We start from the raw sequence: 15,741 nt of genomic DNA on the forward strand, positions 1-15,741 counted from the left end.
CAACCATTGCAAGAAAGGCTTGGTGCTATAGGATCCCAAAGCAGAACAAGATATGATTCTTGTCCTTAAGGAGCTTACAGTCTAGTGGGGCGCGTAAAACCCGTGAGCCCAGAGAGCAGGAAGGCCCATCAGATATCTAGATATCTATGTCGTGTTGGAGGTCTGGGCTGCAGGCCATGGGAATGCAGAGCAGGGAGGGAGTGAACCTCCAGGCACAGCTGCTCTTTGAGGAGGAGCCTGAGGGATGGACCAGGGGCATGATGCAAAGACAATGGTAGTGTGAAATTCTATCCCATAGACTCAGCCTTGTGACCATAAGGTATTGTGGTGAAAAAACCCAGGGCGCTTTGGCTGAGATGAAAGGGCATAGGGGACCTCATGGAGGGAAGGCTGAGTAGAGGGTTAGGGTCACAGGCAAGCAGGCCAAGACAGGACCATATAAAGACTTTTTCTAGGGGGCATGAGGAGCCATTGAAGGTGTCTGAGCAGGAAGGGAGAAGAGCAAGGCTGAGTTTGGGAAGACACTCCTCCAGCAGGACCCTGGTGAGCGGGGAGACAGCTCAGGTAGCAGTGAATTCTGAGTGAGAGATAATGGCGGCCTCTGAGTTTACCCTTCCTGCTTAAACACTTAGCCCTGGGCCTGACCAGGTGGCAAGAAGGATCAGAGACCCTACTTCTTTTGTGGGGGGAGTTCTCTCTCCTCTTGACCAACCGCAGACCAGAAGGAACAGTCCTTCCTTTGGTGGGAGCCTATGAGGAATTTCAGTTCTCCCTGACCCCCCTCGAAACACTGCTCCACCACACACACACACACACACACACACACGCACACGCACACGCACACACTCACACACACTTGATCAGTCGGACAAAGGTGGGAAGGGAGAGGGAAGGAAAGGAAAGGCAGAGCAAAGGCAGACCTTTCGCAGCCTGTCCCCCCTCCCCCAACTCTGGGTGCCTCCAAGCATCCAGGCCCAGTTTGCATTAGGAAGCAGCTCCGATGATTAAGAATAGGGGAGATAATTATGTGTCAAGATGATGTAGCCCAGCTCGGCAGGCAGCCGGGCCAAGGTAGCTCGGCAGCTGGCAGGCCGGTCGCGGGCGGCGGCCGCGGGCACGGGCTGCACAGACACCCAGGTGTGTCCTTCAGCTCCCAGGCCAGCACTGCCGGCGAAGCAGAACACTGACTGGGGGCCCAAGGAGCGCCAGCATGGGAACTGGGATGCATATAGAGGGAGTAGGCCCCAAGGGAGTGGAGAGGCACGTCTTCCCCCAGGAGGACCCTGTGCCCCTGCCAGCCTGGCCCTATTTTGGCGCCACGCACTGGGGCATCTCCCTAGAAGTGTCATGCCCCGGGGGCAAGCCGTGAGCCTCTCTGTCCTCAAGGAAGCCGCTTCGGCTTCTGCCTCTGGGTACAGTTCGGCCTATTCTTCAGCTCTAACAATGTCACGGTGGTGGGCATTAGCGAGGACAATCACTGCAGTGTGTGCTGGCATTATCGGAGACGAATCTCAGCAGTAGTTACTGGTGTTCACAGTGATAATACCCAGAGCATTATTGGCATTGGCACTCAGAATATGGACAGCGTTATTAGTATCTGCAGAAATCAGATCTGGGGAGACATTACTAAAGGGCCGATCAGCTGTGACTCTGGGGAAAAATGAAACTGACGGTGACTATGAGCTTGCTTGAGATGCCCCCTCATGCCTTGGCCTTTGGAAGAATGGGAAAAATCCCCAGACTTTCCTTTATGAAAAGTACTAGTCAAGAAGCTTTGACTCCTCTCTCCCCCTAAGAGTCCAGGAGGTCCCAGAGTGAGACAGGTAGACAGACCGGGGGTAGAGAAGGAAGTTATGTCACGAAGCACCCAGCAGACAGGCTGTCCAGCAGTCTGAGAAGGTAGCTCCCCATTCAGTTCCCCGCTAAAATCTTTGCTATCACCTCTTCTTAGCTACAAGTATGGGTGGGTATATTAGGGGCCTTTGAGGGAACACTGCTTCCCTGAATGTTGCATGCTTTCCTTATGTGGCTGCAAGAGGGACTTCTGTAATTTTTCAGGCTGAAAGACCAAAGTCCTTTACCTTCACCCAGTTGCTTTCAGCCGTGGCCCAAAGCATTGCTGTCCATCAGAGGTGTTGAAGCCCAGAGCAATTACATAACTTGTCCAAAAATCCAAATGAAGTCATATGGTCTGAGTCTTTTGATCTGTGTGAGGGGAGGTGTGTTGATATCATCCTTTGATGTGTGGGATTGCAGGGAGCTGTGATTTTGCATTCCATTAATTAGGTGCACAATGAATTGTGCAGTTGAGAGGTGCCAAACCAGTGCAGTTGTGCGTTTGCAGGCAGGGCGGGCTGCAGGGCTGCAAACGGCCAAGCCCTGTCACTGCCTTTAATCGCTCCCTTCTGCTTTGGATGAAGCCATAATTGCAAGAAGCGGTTTATTTCCTTAGTTAGTTTTCCTCCTAGACGTCCCCTAGTGTGTTGCTCAGGTTTGACTTGGAGCAAATGAGGGGATTGGGCTGTGGAAAAGAGTGGCATCTGGCCCGTCTAGGAGCCCTGGCTTCCCACAAGGAAGAAGGATTCAGGGTGGAGGCCAGCAGGCAGTCCCCAGGGTGCAGTGGGGATGGGCAGCATACATCCTTGCGGAAGGGCTCTGTAGGGAGGCACAGCCCGGTTGGAATCCTAGTGCCTTGGGCAACTCACTTAACCTTCATCAGCTTAGTCTTCTCATCTGTAAACTGGAGATGGTGATGGCACTGACTTCATGGGGACTGTGGAGAGGACCACCTGAGATCACAGATATGAAGTGCTGAGCCAACTCCATCCTGGAAGATGGCTCGCTGTGTGTCTCGGAAGGAGGGCGTAATCAGCAGGTTTATGTTTCAAGGGGAAGTGAAGTTGTGTCAGAAAGAAAGTTTTGGGGGTCCAGACTCCTTCATCTTGTTGCAGCCCCTTTTAAGCAGGGCAGCCTAGGGAAGCTGATGCTGGGACAAGCCAACCTGAATGGGACCAGGGCACCAGGGGAAAGACATCAGCCTCCCCTATGTGATTGGGAGGACCTTTGTCCATCTGTGCTGGAACATTTACTCTGCAGTTACCCACTAGGGTCTCCACAGGCATTTTAGATGTGTGCAGATAAATATAGGACCCCTTCTTTTCTAACGTGGAGGCGTTCCTTCCTCTAGCCTTGCTGTGTATTTCCGCTCCCACATACAAATGTATTTATTTACTTGGGAAATGTATGTTTGTTTTATGGACATACATGGGCTTTTTTACTTGGTTTATGCAAATATGGGTATTGCGTGTTTCTACCTTTCTGAGATCTTGGGGGAAAGGGAATGGGGAAGGCTGTGTATTGGGCAGGCACACAGTTTTCTGGGTAGTGTATACGCTCAATGGTCAAATGTGAGGAGGTGCATGTCCACATCCCTGTCACCAGCTCCAGGGAGCAGGGAGAGCTAGAAGCCAGGCCTGGGTGTGCTAAGTTTCCATGGTCCTGAGGCACAGGTATATATAAAGAGTTTGGCCCAAAGGGCCCTTTGTCATCACTCTGCATTCTGTTCGCAAACGGATAGGCTGTCCTGAACCTGCCTCCAGGGGTGGCCTGGGGCCTGAGGCAAGGGAGACTGAGGCTGGGAACCTTTACACCCTCAGGCTGTGTGAGAGTTGCTGACTGGAACTTTTGCTGCCCTTCGAAGAGGAGCCTGATCTCCCAATCTCAGGGCTTGCCCCCCCAGTCTTTGACTCTCCTGTCTTTCGCGATCTCTCAGTGTCTGTCTGTCTCTTATTTGCTCTAGTCGAGGTATACACTGATCCTGCCCACATTAGAGGAGGTGGAGGTTTGCATCTGGTCTGGACTTTAAGAGGTATGGGGGCCAGAGGGAACACGGTGCGGGGGCCAGGGGTAACAGCTGGGAGGGGGTGGTTAGAATGGGTTCTCAAGGACCAGAAAGCAGAATAGGAGAAGGTGGCTCAGGCTTCCACTGGGAAACCAAGAGACTAATGGAGTCTCAGGGCTTGGCTCACTCTGCCATGGGCCACTGCCGGGTTTGGGGGCTAAGGCCCCGTGGCCTGGAGGGTCAGACACTCAGTGGTTGGGGGGCACTTTTTCCAGCCCTTGGAAAAACAAAGAGCAGATCGGGTAGTAAAACAAAAGCAAAGGAGACCTGGAAGCACCTGACAGCCCTAATTCATCACGGCCCAAGTTTTTTCCTGTGTTCCCATTATATTTGTTTGTAAAAGTGGAAATCAATTTTGAAGGTAATTTTCTGGAAAGAATGGAAGGGAGGTGGGAGGGCCGGATAAGGCAGAGATGGTAAAAGGAAAAATTTAGGCCAGGCACAGCCCAGGGGCAGCTCTTGGCAAGGTGAAAGAAAATTGCATATTCAATCTCCATCCATGAATCTCCCTCACTGCTGCCCGCCTCCTGCTTGAAAACAATGAAGGCTTTTTCCCAACGCTGGGCAGGGCCTCGGTATCAGCCTCACTTTAACTTCAGGGTCATTAATTCCCTGATTATTGAAGGAGAAGAGAGGGTTGCAGCATCGTCGATTCCAAAGGCACACCCCCCCATGTGATCAGGCCCTGGTTGGGGTGGGGTGGGGGGCAGCCGGGGTGAGGTGAGGTGTTGTTGCAGAAGAGCAGAGGGGTGGGAGGGAGGAAGTGGGGAGCCAACCGGACTCAGGGGAAGGAAGCCAGGAGGAGGGTAGAAGGCAGTCATTACTGCATACCTCTGTTGTGTTGTTATTGCAAATTAAAAGTAGCATGTTCCACTCCGCAGCTATCTTTGGGGAGGGAGGGGCACCGAGGGAGGTGGGGGATCTTATCATTGCTTCTTCAGCAGACCAGCCGTGGTGTCACCGTGTGAGGTGACATTTGAATTTACAATTCCGCTGAGAAAAGCCATTAATTCACAAATTAACATTTCTCCCTCTCCCTCTCTCTTTAACACTCTCTCCCTCTCTCACATGGATGTGCAAGCAATTGAAAAGACAAAGGAAATAGCCTTAAGGAAGAGACTTTACTGCTAGTCTGTCTGTGCTGAGATTGCTCCCCCTGCTTCCAGATAGATAAACCAATTACCTGAGCGGCTCTGCTCCTGGCCGCCCGCGATCACCTCCTTTTGTAGGCTGCCTCCATGGCTGGATTACACTCGCTGTATCTCATTAATGTAAACCAGGCATGCCCTGGCCACCAGTATCTCTTCCCTGCTGTCTTTCTGGAGGGGCAGCAGAGGAGGGCTGGTGTCTGAAAAGGCAGGCCAGGAAGACCCCAGGGAAGAAGAGGCGTTGCCACTGGCCAGCTGCCAGGCCTGGGGAATTTGGGGACTTTGGGGACTTTGGATGCCTGTGGCCTGGGCCTGTGGTCCTGGAAGAGGCTGCTGGGGGGAGTATACAGGTGAGGGCTCCTTGGTAGATTTATAGGGGGCGAACATGTAGGGGCAGAGGCTGGAGCCAGAGCCTGACTCTCTTGGGCCCACAGTACCTGTTCTCTGTGGCCTTTTGGTCCTGATGCGGGGGCTTGGCAGAAGCCAAGAGGGATGTGAGCGTTCCCTGCATGGGAAAAGAAGAGAGAAGTTTCACCGAGTCTGCACCATTTTAGTGGGAGAGGATACAGCCTGAAGGAGCTGGGAAGGGTGCCGAGGAGGGCCCAGAAGACGAGGGGAGGTTGCACTATGTTGGATAAACAAAACAAGGTTGCACTGATTCCTTAACCTAAACCCAGCACTTGGGCACAGTTATGTCTGTTTGCCACTCAGTCCTTAAACACATGCACACACACACACACACATTCCCAGCCATCCGATTCCCTTCTTAGAGAATACCCACCCACCCAGGAGTGTGGACCTGGGGTGCTGTGCCCTCAGACCTCTGAAGTGAGCTTCCATCATGGGCAGGGCGTCGCAGAGCCTTTTTCTGCTTTCACTCTCCTCCAAGATCTAGCCAGGCACTGAGAGGAGACAGTATATTGGCAGAGGGAAGCCAAGCAAAGTCTGACTTTCTCTAAGGAAAGTGCCTCTGTGGATTATTGCTAGAATTAGATGATTTCACACATACTGTACTACCTAGCACAGGTCACAGACACTGACCCTCAGGAGGCAGGTCCTTTGAGAGTCCAGAAACCAAGTCTGCACGGAGGTAATCATCTGTCTGGACAAGTGCCCAACTTTACATGCATTAGCAAGGCTTGACCTATGTTCATTTTCCAACAAATATTCAAAACCTGGCTAATGTCCACTCTAGTCCAAGAGAGAGCTAAAGTTCACAGGTCAGCATTCACTAAGACACACAGCCCCCCAAAATCCACTTATGAACACACATTCATTGTTTTGATTATATCTTCCTAGTAACCTGGGAAATGAGACCGTTCATACCTGAAGGGGGAGTTTTTCTATCTTAGTTGGATCACATATTTTAGCCAAACTCTCAGGGAAATGTTGGCTACGAGCCTGTTGAACCCCAACCAGGTCATTATACAGAGGTAGGTTTACGACCTTCACCTTGGGCCCCGTGCACACATGGACTTACTTTTTTCTGTGGGGAGGTTCCAGGGCTTAGCCATGGCTGTGTGTAGCTGACATAGGTGCATGAATTTGTACATAAATCCCTGCATTTATACCAGAGATTGTGGCCAAGTTATTAACCACCTTAGTTTCCCTACCTGATCATGCAGCTGTGGATGAAGTTTTATTTGATTGTTGGAGGAAGTGTGTTGTGATTTAGCACAAAAGAGTACTTTTTTTTTTCCCTAAAGTGCCAAAAAGTCAGAGCAGCTAGGTCGACCCCACTCCCCAGGAGAGAACGTACAGATTTGCAGGGCAGGGGCCTGTGTGTGACCCTGCACCGCTGGCAGTCAGGGTGAATGTAGCGCAGTGTTTCAACTGTCTCAGCAGACGCCTCGGGTCCTCCCCACCCCTGAGGCTGGGCGCCCCGTGCATGTGTATGCACACCCATCTTGTCAGGAAATGTCTTCACCCCCTCATCTTCTGCTTGGCAACTACCTTCCAGCCCTGCAAATAGGCATCGTCCTCCTCCCACCGTGGGCAAGGGTGCCAAGCGAGAAATCCGCTGCCTCAGCTCTGCCCGTCTCCCCCAGGCGGGGGCTATGGACTCAGGAAGGAGGAGCTGGGCACCGAGGCTGCCCCAGGGTCCCTGCCACTCCCTGGGCACCATCTCTTCTGCAGGCCTGCAGGCAGCTGAGAAGGGCAGGGGCCAGAGGACCCCTCAGAAAAAGGGATGGGGGAGAAGGTAGGCTGGGGCGATGCAGGACTGCTGCCTTCCAGAGGAATGGGTCCCAGCAGCCTCCCGACCATCGGTGGCTACACCAGAAGGGCCCCTCCTTGCTGCCTTCCTCAGGGCCCTGGTGGCCAGTAGGGACCCACCCCATTCTACCCTGTGAGGGTGGGAAGGCAGGGAGGGTTGGGGGAGGGCTGGGAGACCGATCACGAGCCTCAGAGCTGAGTTGCAGCAGAGCCAGTAATTCAAACCATCCTGACCCTTCGGTGAACCCAAACCTGCTGACCTTGACAGCACCAGACAAGGGAGGCCTCACAGACCTCAACCTGCATGGAGGCCTCACCTCCTCTCCCTCCCTTCCTTGGAGCCCGCAGCCCAGACTCCAGGTGGCTCCTCACTTGGCCGTCAGGTCCCTGGGAAATGTCAGCATCCCTCCCTCCCTGAGGTGCCTGCCCACCTGCCTCAAAGCACCCTTTGTGCTCATCTCCACTGAAGACAAGCTTGTGGGCATCTCATGGGGGTCTTTCTGAGGCTTTCTTCTTTAGACAGAGCTTTTACACCTTGCCCATTCTCCTCCTGCCTGGCGTCATCTTTTTCAGGAGCATTAGCTATAGTGTGTGTGTGTGTGTGTGTGTGTGTGTGTGTGAGAGAGAGAGAGAGAGAGAGAGAGAGAGAGAGAGAGAGAGAGAGAGGTCTGGGTGCACACAGGGGCAGGGATAAAATGTGATCGAGACAGAGCAGACAAGGGGAGGGAAGAAAAGCCAGAGGAAAGCAGCCCCAAGAACCTGCATTAAAGTAAATGCAGTTTATGAAGTTTATGCTCTCCTCCTGGGGAGAGCTGGAGTCCATCCAACAGCCTCTCTGAGCCTGCCAGACAGCTCCTGGAGCAGAAAGTGTGGGCAGGAGTGAAAGCAAGCCAGTGACAGAGGGAGAGATGCATGGACACGGACACACACACACACACACACACAATCTCTCTCTCTCTCTCTCTATCTCACTGGCTGTCACAGATCTCCCTAGGTCCCAGCCGCCTGCAAAGCCTGGGATGGAGGAACACAGGAGAGTGTGTTTGGTAGGAGTGACCCTAGGAGCTTCCCTTCCCTCTTACCTCCCGACCCCCACCTCCATCTCCTTTGCAGTGCGGACCACAAACAGCTGGTGGAAGCTGCTCTGGGTGAAGGGCGGTGCAGGTGGTCTTGAGGTCTAGGTAGTAAAAGGGACTGGAATGTGGTCTCCCAGGAACCTGTCTGTTTTCTGATGCTGGGCGTCCATTTTACTCTGGCACTTTGGTCTAGACCATCCAGGTACCTTGCAGCTCCTGGAGACAGCTGCTGGAGTGTCTTAAGGAAAAACCATCAGATACAGTATTTTTTTTTCTGGGAATATGGAGGAAATAAATGGCTTACAAGGTTAGGATACGGTAACTCTCAGAGGGACTTATAAGCAAGGTGGAGTAACTGCCTTTCTAGACTCTTCTTCATGTGCACAAACACATGGGTTCATGTGCATGTTCATTAATAATCTGTAACCTGCACTCTGGCTGGGGTGGGGATCAGGGGGTGTTGGCAACACCCAGCCTCTTGCCTCCAAGACACACCTGGGCTGGGGATGGGCAGTGGGGAGAAATCTACTTCCCACCTCTTCCTGGGAACTCTGTGTCCCTATTCAAGTTCCTCCAGGAGCTGGGACAGAGGAGGACAACAGAGATACAATCATCTGGAGGCAGAGAGTTAAGGGAGGAGAGAGTACAAGGGAAGGGAAAGGATGGCTAGAAATTGCTGATCATGGAAGATGCTCTGGGAAGCCAGGAGATGTGAGGCATAGAGGGAGGCAGCAACTGGCCAAGAATGGCTTTTGCCCTTTCTCTCCCCCTTTTCTCTCCTTTCCCCTCCCTCCTTCCTTGCCTCCCCCTCCTCACCCCTCCCCTCTTCCCTCCACACATCTTTATTGGTTCCGGTAATAGCGTTGATTTGCATGTCAGGCAAAGCCTTGCTACACACACAAAAAGAAAACCCCAGCCGTGGTGGTGTGGCAGTGTCAGCTCTCGCTGTTGTTCGACAGGGTAAAATTAAATTAATAAAGCCCCCAACACAGGAAAACATAACAGGAAATTAATGGCCTTTACTGTCGCTCTGATGCAGTCATTTGCAACCCTGCTTTCCGCACCAAAGACTTCATAAATGCAAGCAGTTTCTCTAAACAAGCATACTTAGAGCGGCCTGGTATGTAATTTTTTGCCTTGCTTGTGTCCTTTGAGCTAACAAAGCCCCCTTCCCTTCTGGCTCCAGAGAGGCTTCCAACTGGTTCTGGTACCCGCTAGAGCCCAGCACCAGGCAGAAGGCCCCAGCCCCTCCCAAGAGCCCAGAGAGGGCTGAAGGAGGACTCAGGGTCCATACAGACAGACCCTCAGCCAGCCCTCCTTCCCTGCCAGCAGCCAGTGAGCCCGGGGCCCCAGCCTCTGCCCACAGGCCAGCAGGAAGGTGCAGTGCATGCTCTCAACCCGGAAAGTTGATCACTCTGGGGAATTCACCCAAACCCACCCAGCACTCACGAGTCCCCTTCCTCTGTGCAGCTGTCCTCTCTCTCCCACTACCTGTTTGCTCCCCACCCCCATCCATGCCTGCTTACCCTCCTGGTTCTTCACACGTGAATCGCATGCACGTGGCCGGCTGTGTGTGGGCAGTGAGTGTCCATGCCCTTCTTTTCTACAGGTGACTGGGGCTGACTTACTCAAACGGGGAACATAACTGTACTGGCATAATTCTCTGGGGTTTCCTCTTCTCCACTGGTTGGTTAGGAATATGAGGGCCCTAAATGACCATTCAGGCCATCCCTCTGTCCTCTGTCTGAGCAGATTTCCCATAAACCATTTCAGAGAGCTGAGAGTCTGTAGTTTTGCTTCCGTGTGTAAATGGGTGGGATATTAAGCAAACTTACACCGACTGACCCCTCTGGGGATCTCTGGGCCCAAGTTCCCACTGTGTTGGGATACCTGAGAGAAGCAAATAATGCAGGACGTGGATCTCAAGGAAATTACCTTCTATGGAGAGGCAAGGCTATCACAGATTAAACAATAAGCTATTAATTAAATGCTGAACCATGTGGCTGAGCGTTCAGTAGGAATCCGGGGAAGTGGCCATAAGAGCAAGCAGGAAATGGGACTTGAAGCTGGGAATGTCTGAGATTTGGAGAGGCTGTCTCCAGGGACACCTCCCACGTGGAGGGAGGCCAGTGGCTGGGCCGAGAGTGGTGACAAGGCAGAGTCAGATTCTTAAAGATCACCTGGTCTTATCTGACACTCACATAAGACTCTCCCCTCCAGCAATTCTGCCTAAGAAGTCACAGCCCTTGCCTGGACATAGGACACAGATGGACAGTTAGTCACTGTTAGCAGCACTGCCTTTATACTGAGTCAGTTGTGGTGCTGAGGGAAGAGCATGGGACCTGGAATCCAAATGTCTGGATGTGAGCTCCATCTCCACTCCTTACTTGCTCTGGGATGTTTGACTGATTGCCTAATCTCTCTGAATCTCAGTTTCCTCATCTTGAAAATACAGATAATGACATTTACTACATAGAGTGGTGGTAAAGATCTTCATTTGACGCCCCCTCTCTTCTCCCTCCCTCCCTCCCTTCCATTCATTCCACCTGATTTACTGAGCACCTGGAAAGACACCGGGTGGATTTCAGTTTCTCACATAGTGTGATCCCTGTACTGAAGGGAGGTCCCTCACTAACCTGGTTACCATCTCTGACTTCATTCTTGACAGTTAAAGTCCCTCTTAAGTGAACACTAAACTCGAGAGACAGTTTAGCCAAAGCCAAGTACAGTAGAACCATTGCCATTCTCTATCTGGAGAGTCTACAGCCATAATGTAGCCTAAGATTACATTCGATTTTTTAGCAGCCGTGTCAGACTCAAGCTCATATTGAGTTCCTGGTCAACTAAAACCTCGAGACTTTTTCACATCAATTGCTATCAAGTCAGGTCTACCCCATTCTGCACTTGCGTAATTGATTTTTTTAAAACCTAAACATAGGGCATTCCATTTATCCCTGTTGAATTTCATCTTGTTGGTTTGGGCTCTTAATTCCACCCAATTAAGATCATATGGATGTCTTCTATGTCACCATCCAAGTATTTTTTTTTTTAAAGAGTTATTTTCCCTTAAAATAAAGGAAAGCCACATGGCCCACCAGTGGAGACCTCCTTCCTGGTTGCTTTGGGTACTATTGATCCCAACAGCTGTCAACCATTTCATTGTTCTTCATCTTGTCCATAAAGTTAGGAAGATTCTCCATGAAATGTTCACATTCTCTGTACCCACAGCATTTCCTTAATCAATCAATTTTTTAAAATCCAATATAAGTTGATGAGCAGGTTGAATGCCTGCTATGTACAAAGCATAGCAGGACTGATTTACACAGGTAAACAGGACACAGTCCTTGACCTCGAGAAGCTTCTAATCTAGTGGGGAGATAGAGGTGCACACCATTGTACAGGCATATGTGATAGATGCTATGATCCAGGTATAAAGTGCTATGATAAACATAAAAGACGGAGGGCAGTAGCTTCCCACCAGGGCAACTGAGGAAGCCTTGGTGGGGATGGCATTGGCTCTAAGCATTGATAACTAGTTAATGTGCTACAGCTTATTCTTGGTGCATGCATGCAGACTCCACAGTATCACCACTTTCTTTTCCAGTGCCCACATATTAACTGTGCAATAATTTCTTCTAAAAGATTTCCAGACCCTGATATTAAATGTATTAGAGTGTTGTTTGCATAAGCTTGCCTTTCCACTTCTTTTGCTAGGCAAGAAGGCATTGGTTTTTCACTGCCTTGCCCTCTCATTGCAACTTCTCAAAGATTATCAACAAAAAATTTAGGGTCATATCTACCTGCCCCACACACACCTGAGGTTCTGATATATGAATTATCTGGGACTGGGAGGAGAGTGAACTCAATTGAAATGGTTAAAAGTTACCTGCCTAACTTCTTCCTGACCTGGGCAACTCCTGCTGGTCCTATTTTGAAGATTCTTTCCTTTAATGGAGAAGACAGAGGCAAGCCAGCGATTGAGAAGTTCTGCCTTTTCTCTAGTTTCTCTCTGTATTACCTTGTCTCCCGAGCACAAGCCTAAAACTGCCTTCCTTTTTGTTCTTTCTCCAAACGTAGCTACCCAGGCCTTTTTTGTTGTTGTTTCAGCTTGTTCTGAGCTTTTGTCTTCCTGATGGACTCCTGCCACTCTTATATCCATCCCTGGCTATGGTCCCCTCCTTCCATCTGTTGTGCGTCCTTTATAAGAGGAAAGAAATAACTTTAGTTTGATAGTAAGTGTAATACATGCTCATTGTAAAATATTTGGAAGATACAGTAAATTTCTTAAAAAGTCACCCATAACCTCATCACTGAGAACCACCGTTAGAATTTTGGCATATACTTTACAGTCGTTTCTCCCCATGTATGTATAATTATATATATAATATATAATTTTTATCAAAATTACAATGATACTACATATGCAGCTTGTGTCTCGCTAGTTTCATTCAACGTTATATAAGACCATTTTCACATATCATTAAATATTCTTTGAAAACATGATTTTTTAATGGCTGCATAATCTTCCACTGTTCAGTGTACATGTCCTTTTAAAATCTAGACTCATCATATTTTAAAGCTTATTCGTGTGCAACAACAATGACTTCCCTTAAGTGCCCTCTCTTTCCACCCCTCCCTACTCCCACTCCCTTTACTTTGTCAGGTTGATTATTTGAGCTTGTGAGGCAGAATTTCATTTTTAGAGCATCCTGTCCTCATGGAATTATAGTCCCTTCTAGAGTCTCTTGCCATGGGATCATACTGCCTTTCTTTCCCTCAACACATAGCAGTTTGCTTTCCTCAAGTCAGATTCTGCCCAACAGAATCCTTCCTTCACCGCTGTCAGCCCTTGATGTGGTTGCTTTCTCCTCATATCCCCAACACTTCCCTTTTATCAATTTTTCTTTCTTGGTCAGAATTAAGCATCCTGGACTAGTGGAAAGGGTATGGGAGCTGAGAACCTCAGTCCCTATCCTACCGATGACTAGCTGTGTGACATGGGAAAATGACTCAACCTTTCTGACCTTTTTAAAAAAAATCTCCAAGAAGGAATTGGATTAAATTATCTCCAGATAGTTTCCAGCTATCAAGTGTGATAACACTGAATCCAAAGAAGCAGTTTCCTATGCTGCTTCTTTTTCCTTCTAAAAGGTAAACTGCAAGGCAAGTAAAGAATATGTCAATCTTTGCTTTTGGAATTCTATTTGACAAATTAGGCAACATTTTTTATCACCTACTATGTGTCAGGCCCTGGGCTAGGTTTACAAAAAAGGAAAAAGACGGGTCCCTGCCTTTAAAATAGTCACAGTTTCATGGAGAAAACAAACATTAAAAAATAACTATAACACATATAGATTCCAAACCTGGCTCTGCCACTTACTGGCTGGAGTGAATAATTCGAGGCAAGTGTCCCAGCCTCTCTATCGCTTGGTTTCTCCAGGTTATGAGCTCAACTGCCAGAGGCACATGGCCTGGGTTTGCTTCTGCCTCCTCGATCATTTGTTAGCAGTGTAACCTTAAGAAAGTTTCTGAACCTCTGCACTTCCATTTCCTCACCTGCAAAATGGGGATAATAATAGAAGCTTCGTGCTGAAGTTCCAGTGAAAATTCAATGAATTAATATATGTAAAATTCTCAGGTGAGCGTCCAGTATATAGTAAGCACTTAATGTTAGCTGCTGTTATTTTAAGGATTGAATCAGTGGATTATGTTAGGCATAGCGTCTGATACCATAATAGGAGCTGGATCAATTTTAGTTGTTATTATTTCTACAATAGAAGTTTGGATAGATGGCTACTGGAACACAGAGAAATGAATACTGCTGAGATGGGAGCTAGCAACCCTCTGGTGTTCATCTGAGGAAACTCAATCGAGAAAGGCTCAAGGGACTTGGCCAAGGTCATAGAGCAAGTGACGGACAAGACTAGGATTTCAACCCATAAGCTGTTACTCCCAGTCCAGTGTTATGTTAGGGCCACTAATGTAGTTAGTGTCTCCAGAGGCCATGAGTGTAAATGGGCCCAGTAAGACTGAGGTCAGGCAGGCAGGTAGCCACCGTCTTCCCTACCGTCCTCCCACAACCCCACTGCCTTCCACCCTATCATGTACTCATGGAGCATTTAGAAGCTGGGCTCAGCCAAGGACTGCAGGTTTGCCAGAGCCAGAGGGTTGGGTAGAACCTGGTCTTGCTCAGAGCCAAAGCTTTGGGCCAGGTTTCCAAGGGCTTCTTCAAACTCTCCTCTTGAGCTTGGCTCAGGGTGCCTGGCCAGGGCAGTCTCACGACTATCCAGTGGAAGGAGGAGAGGCAACGGGGAATGTCATCCCATCTTCCTGGACAGTGTTTGCACCAGCTCGTTCACCAGCCCTGCCCTTGCAGCCCCTTCTCAGCACATGGCGACCCTGCTTTCCTCCCTCCTTCTTTTCCTGTCTTCTGCCCTTCCCTCATTCTCTCATGCTCCTTCCCTTTTCTTTCTCCTTCCCTCTCCCCTCTGCCCCTGCCCTTCCCCATGCCATTGATCCTTGCTCTTCTCCCAGTCCAGAGAGCAGCCCTATTCTTCAGCATCCCCAAACTCTCTCCCTGTTCTCAGTCAGATGCGAGGCAGGGGTGGCAGCCCAGACCTCACGGTCCTGCGCCGCCGTGGGGGTGGGGCCGGGGCTGCACAGGCAGGCTGCCCTGAATGACAAGCGGGGATATTGATCGCGTTCTGAACTCAGCCCAGCCGATAGAAGGTAATTAATGACTCCATTTGCCTCAGTACCGAGGAGAACAATTGAGTTTGAAACTGCAACTACTGGCAGCTGGGGAGACTAGGGGCCGGCCTGGAGGTGAACCCCTCAGAGGGGAAAGGTGGTGTTATGGGAGCTAAGGCAGAGAGAAATGGGAGCAGAGGCCACCAGTCAGAACGGGATGGAGCAAAGAGCCTCCACCCTGCCCCCTGAACCCTTGTGTTCCCCGAAGCCCCCCTAGAGGCTGAGGCCCATCACCCACTATCCCCACTTTCTCCACACTTTTCTCTTTTCTTCCCGTATCCTTCCGCAAGATTGCTTCTCCTTAGCTGTGTGGTCATGCACTTGCTTTTTACTCTCCCTCAGTTTATTTCTGCATTGGTAACATTGAACTAATGATATCCCTTCTGTCAGTGTTCTGTGGGGATTAGAGGTAATGTGTATAAAGCGCCTGGAGCCTGCCTAGTACATAGTTAGTGCTCAGTAAATGACAGTGATGATGATCTTTGACAGAGAAGGCAAATTTGATAGACTGGAGAGGCTTAGAGTCAGACATTGCTGTGTTCAAATCCAGCCTTTGGCTACTTACTAGTTGGATAATGTTAAACAAATAATTTTCCTTCTCATCTGAAAAATGAGAATAATAATTAACACCTCATAAAGTTGAATGGATTTA

General features: G+C 49.8%; 1 protein-coding gene across 6 annotated transcripts in view; it reads left to right on the forward strand.

The window, feature by feature from the left end:
- Positions 1-15,741, forward strand: part of PAX2 (paired box 2) — a 78,910-nt gene that overhangs the window by 34,861 nt on the left and 28,308 nt on the right. For 4 of the 6 annotated variants that reach the window (XM_064488335.1, XM_064488333.1, XM_031461612.2 and 1 more), the window contains exon 7: positions 3,800-3,868. The exons of the other annotated variants lie outside the window; for them this stretch is intronic. In XM_064488335.1, coding sequence (XP_064344405.1) covers positions 3,800-3,868 — 69 coding nt within the window. The remainder of the gene's footprint in view (positions 1-3,799; positions 3,869-15,741) is intronic. 6 annotated transcript variants of the gene reach the window in all.

Source organism: Camelus dromedarius, chromosome 8 (assembly GCF_036321535.1).
Source record: "Camelus dromedarius isolate mCamDro1 chromosome 8, mCamDro1.pat, whole genome shotgun sequence".
Lineage (NCBI taxonomy): Eukaryota > Metazoa > Chordata > Mammalia > Artiodactyla > Camelidae > Camelus > Camelus dromedarius.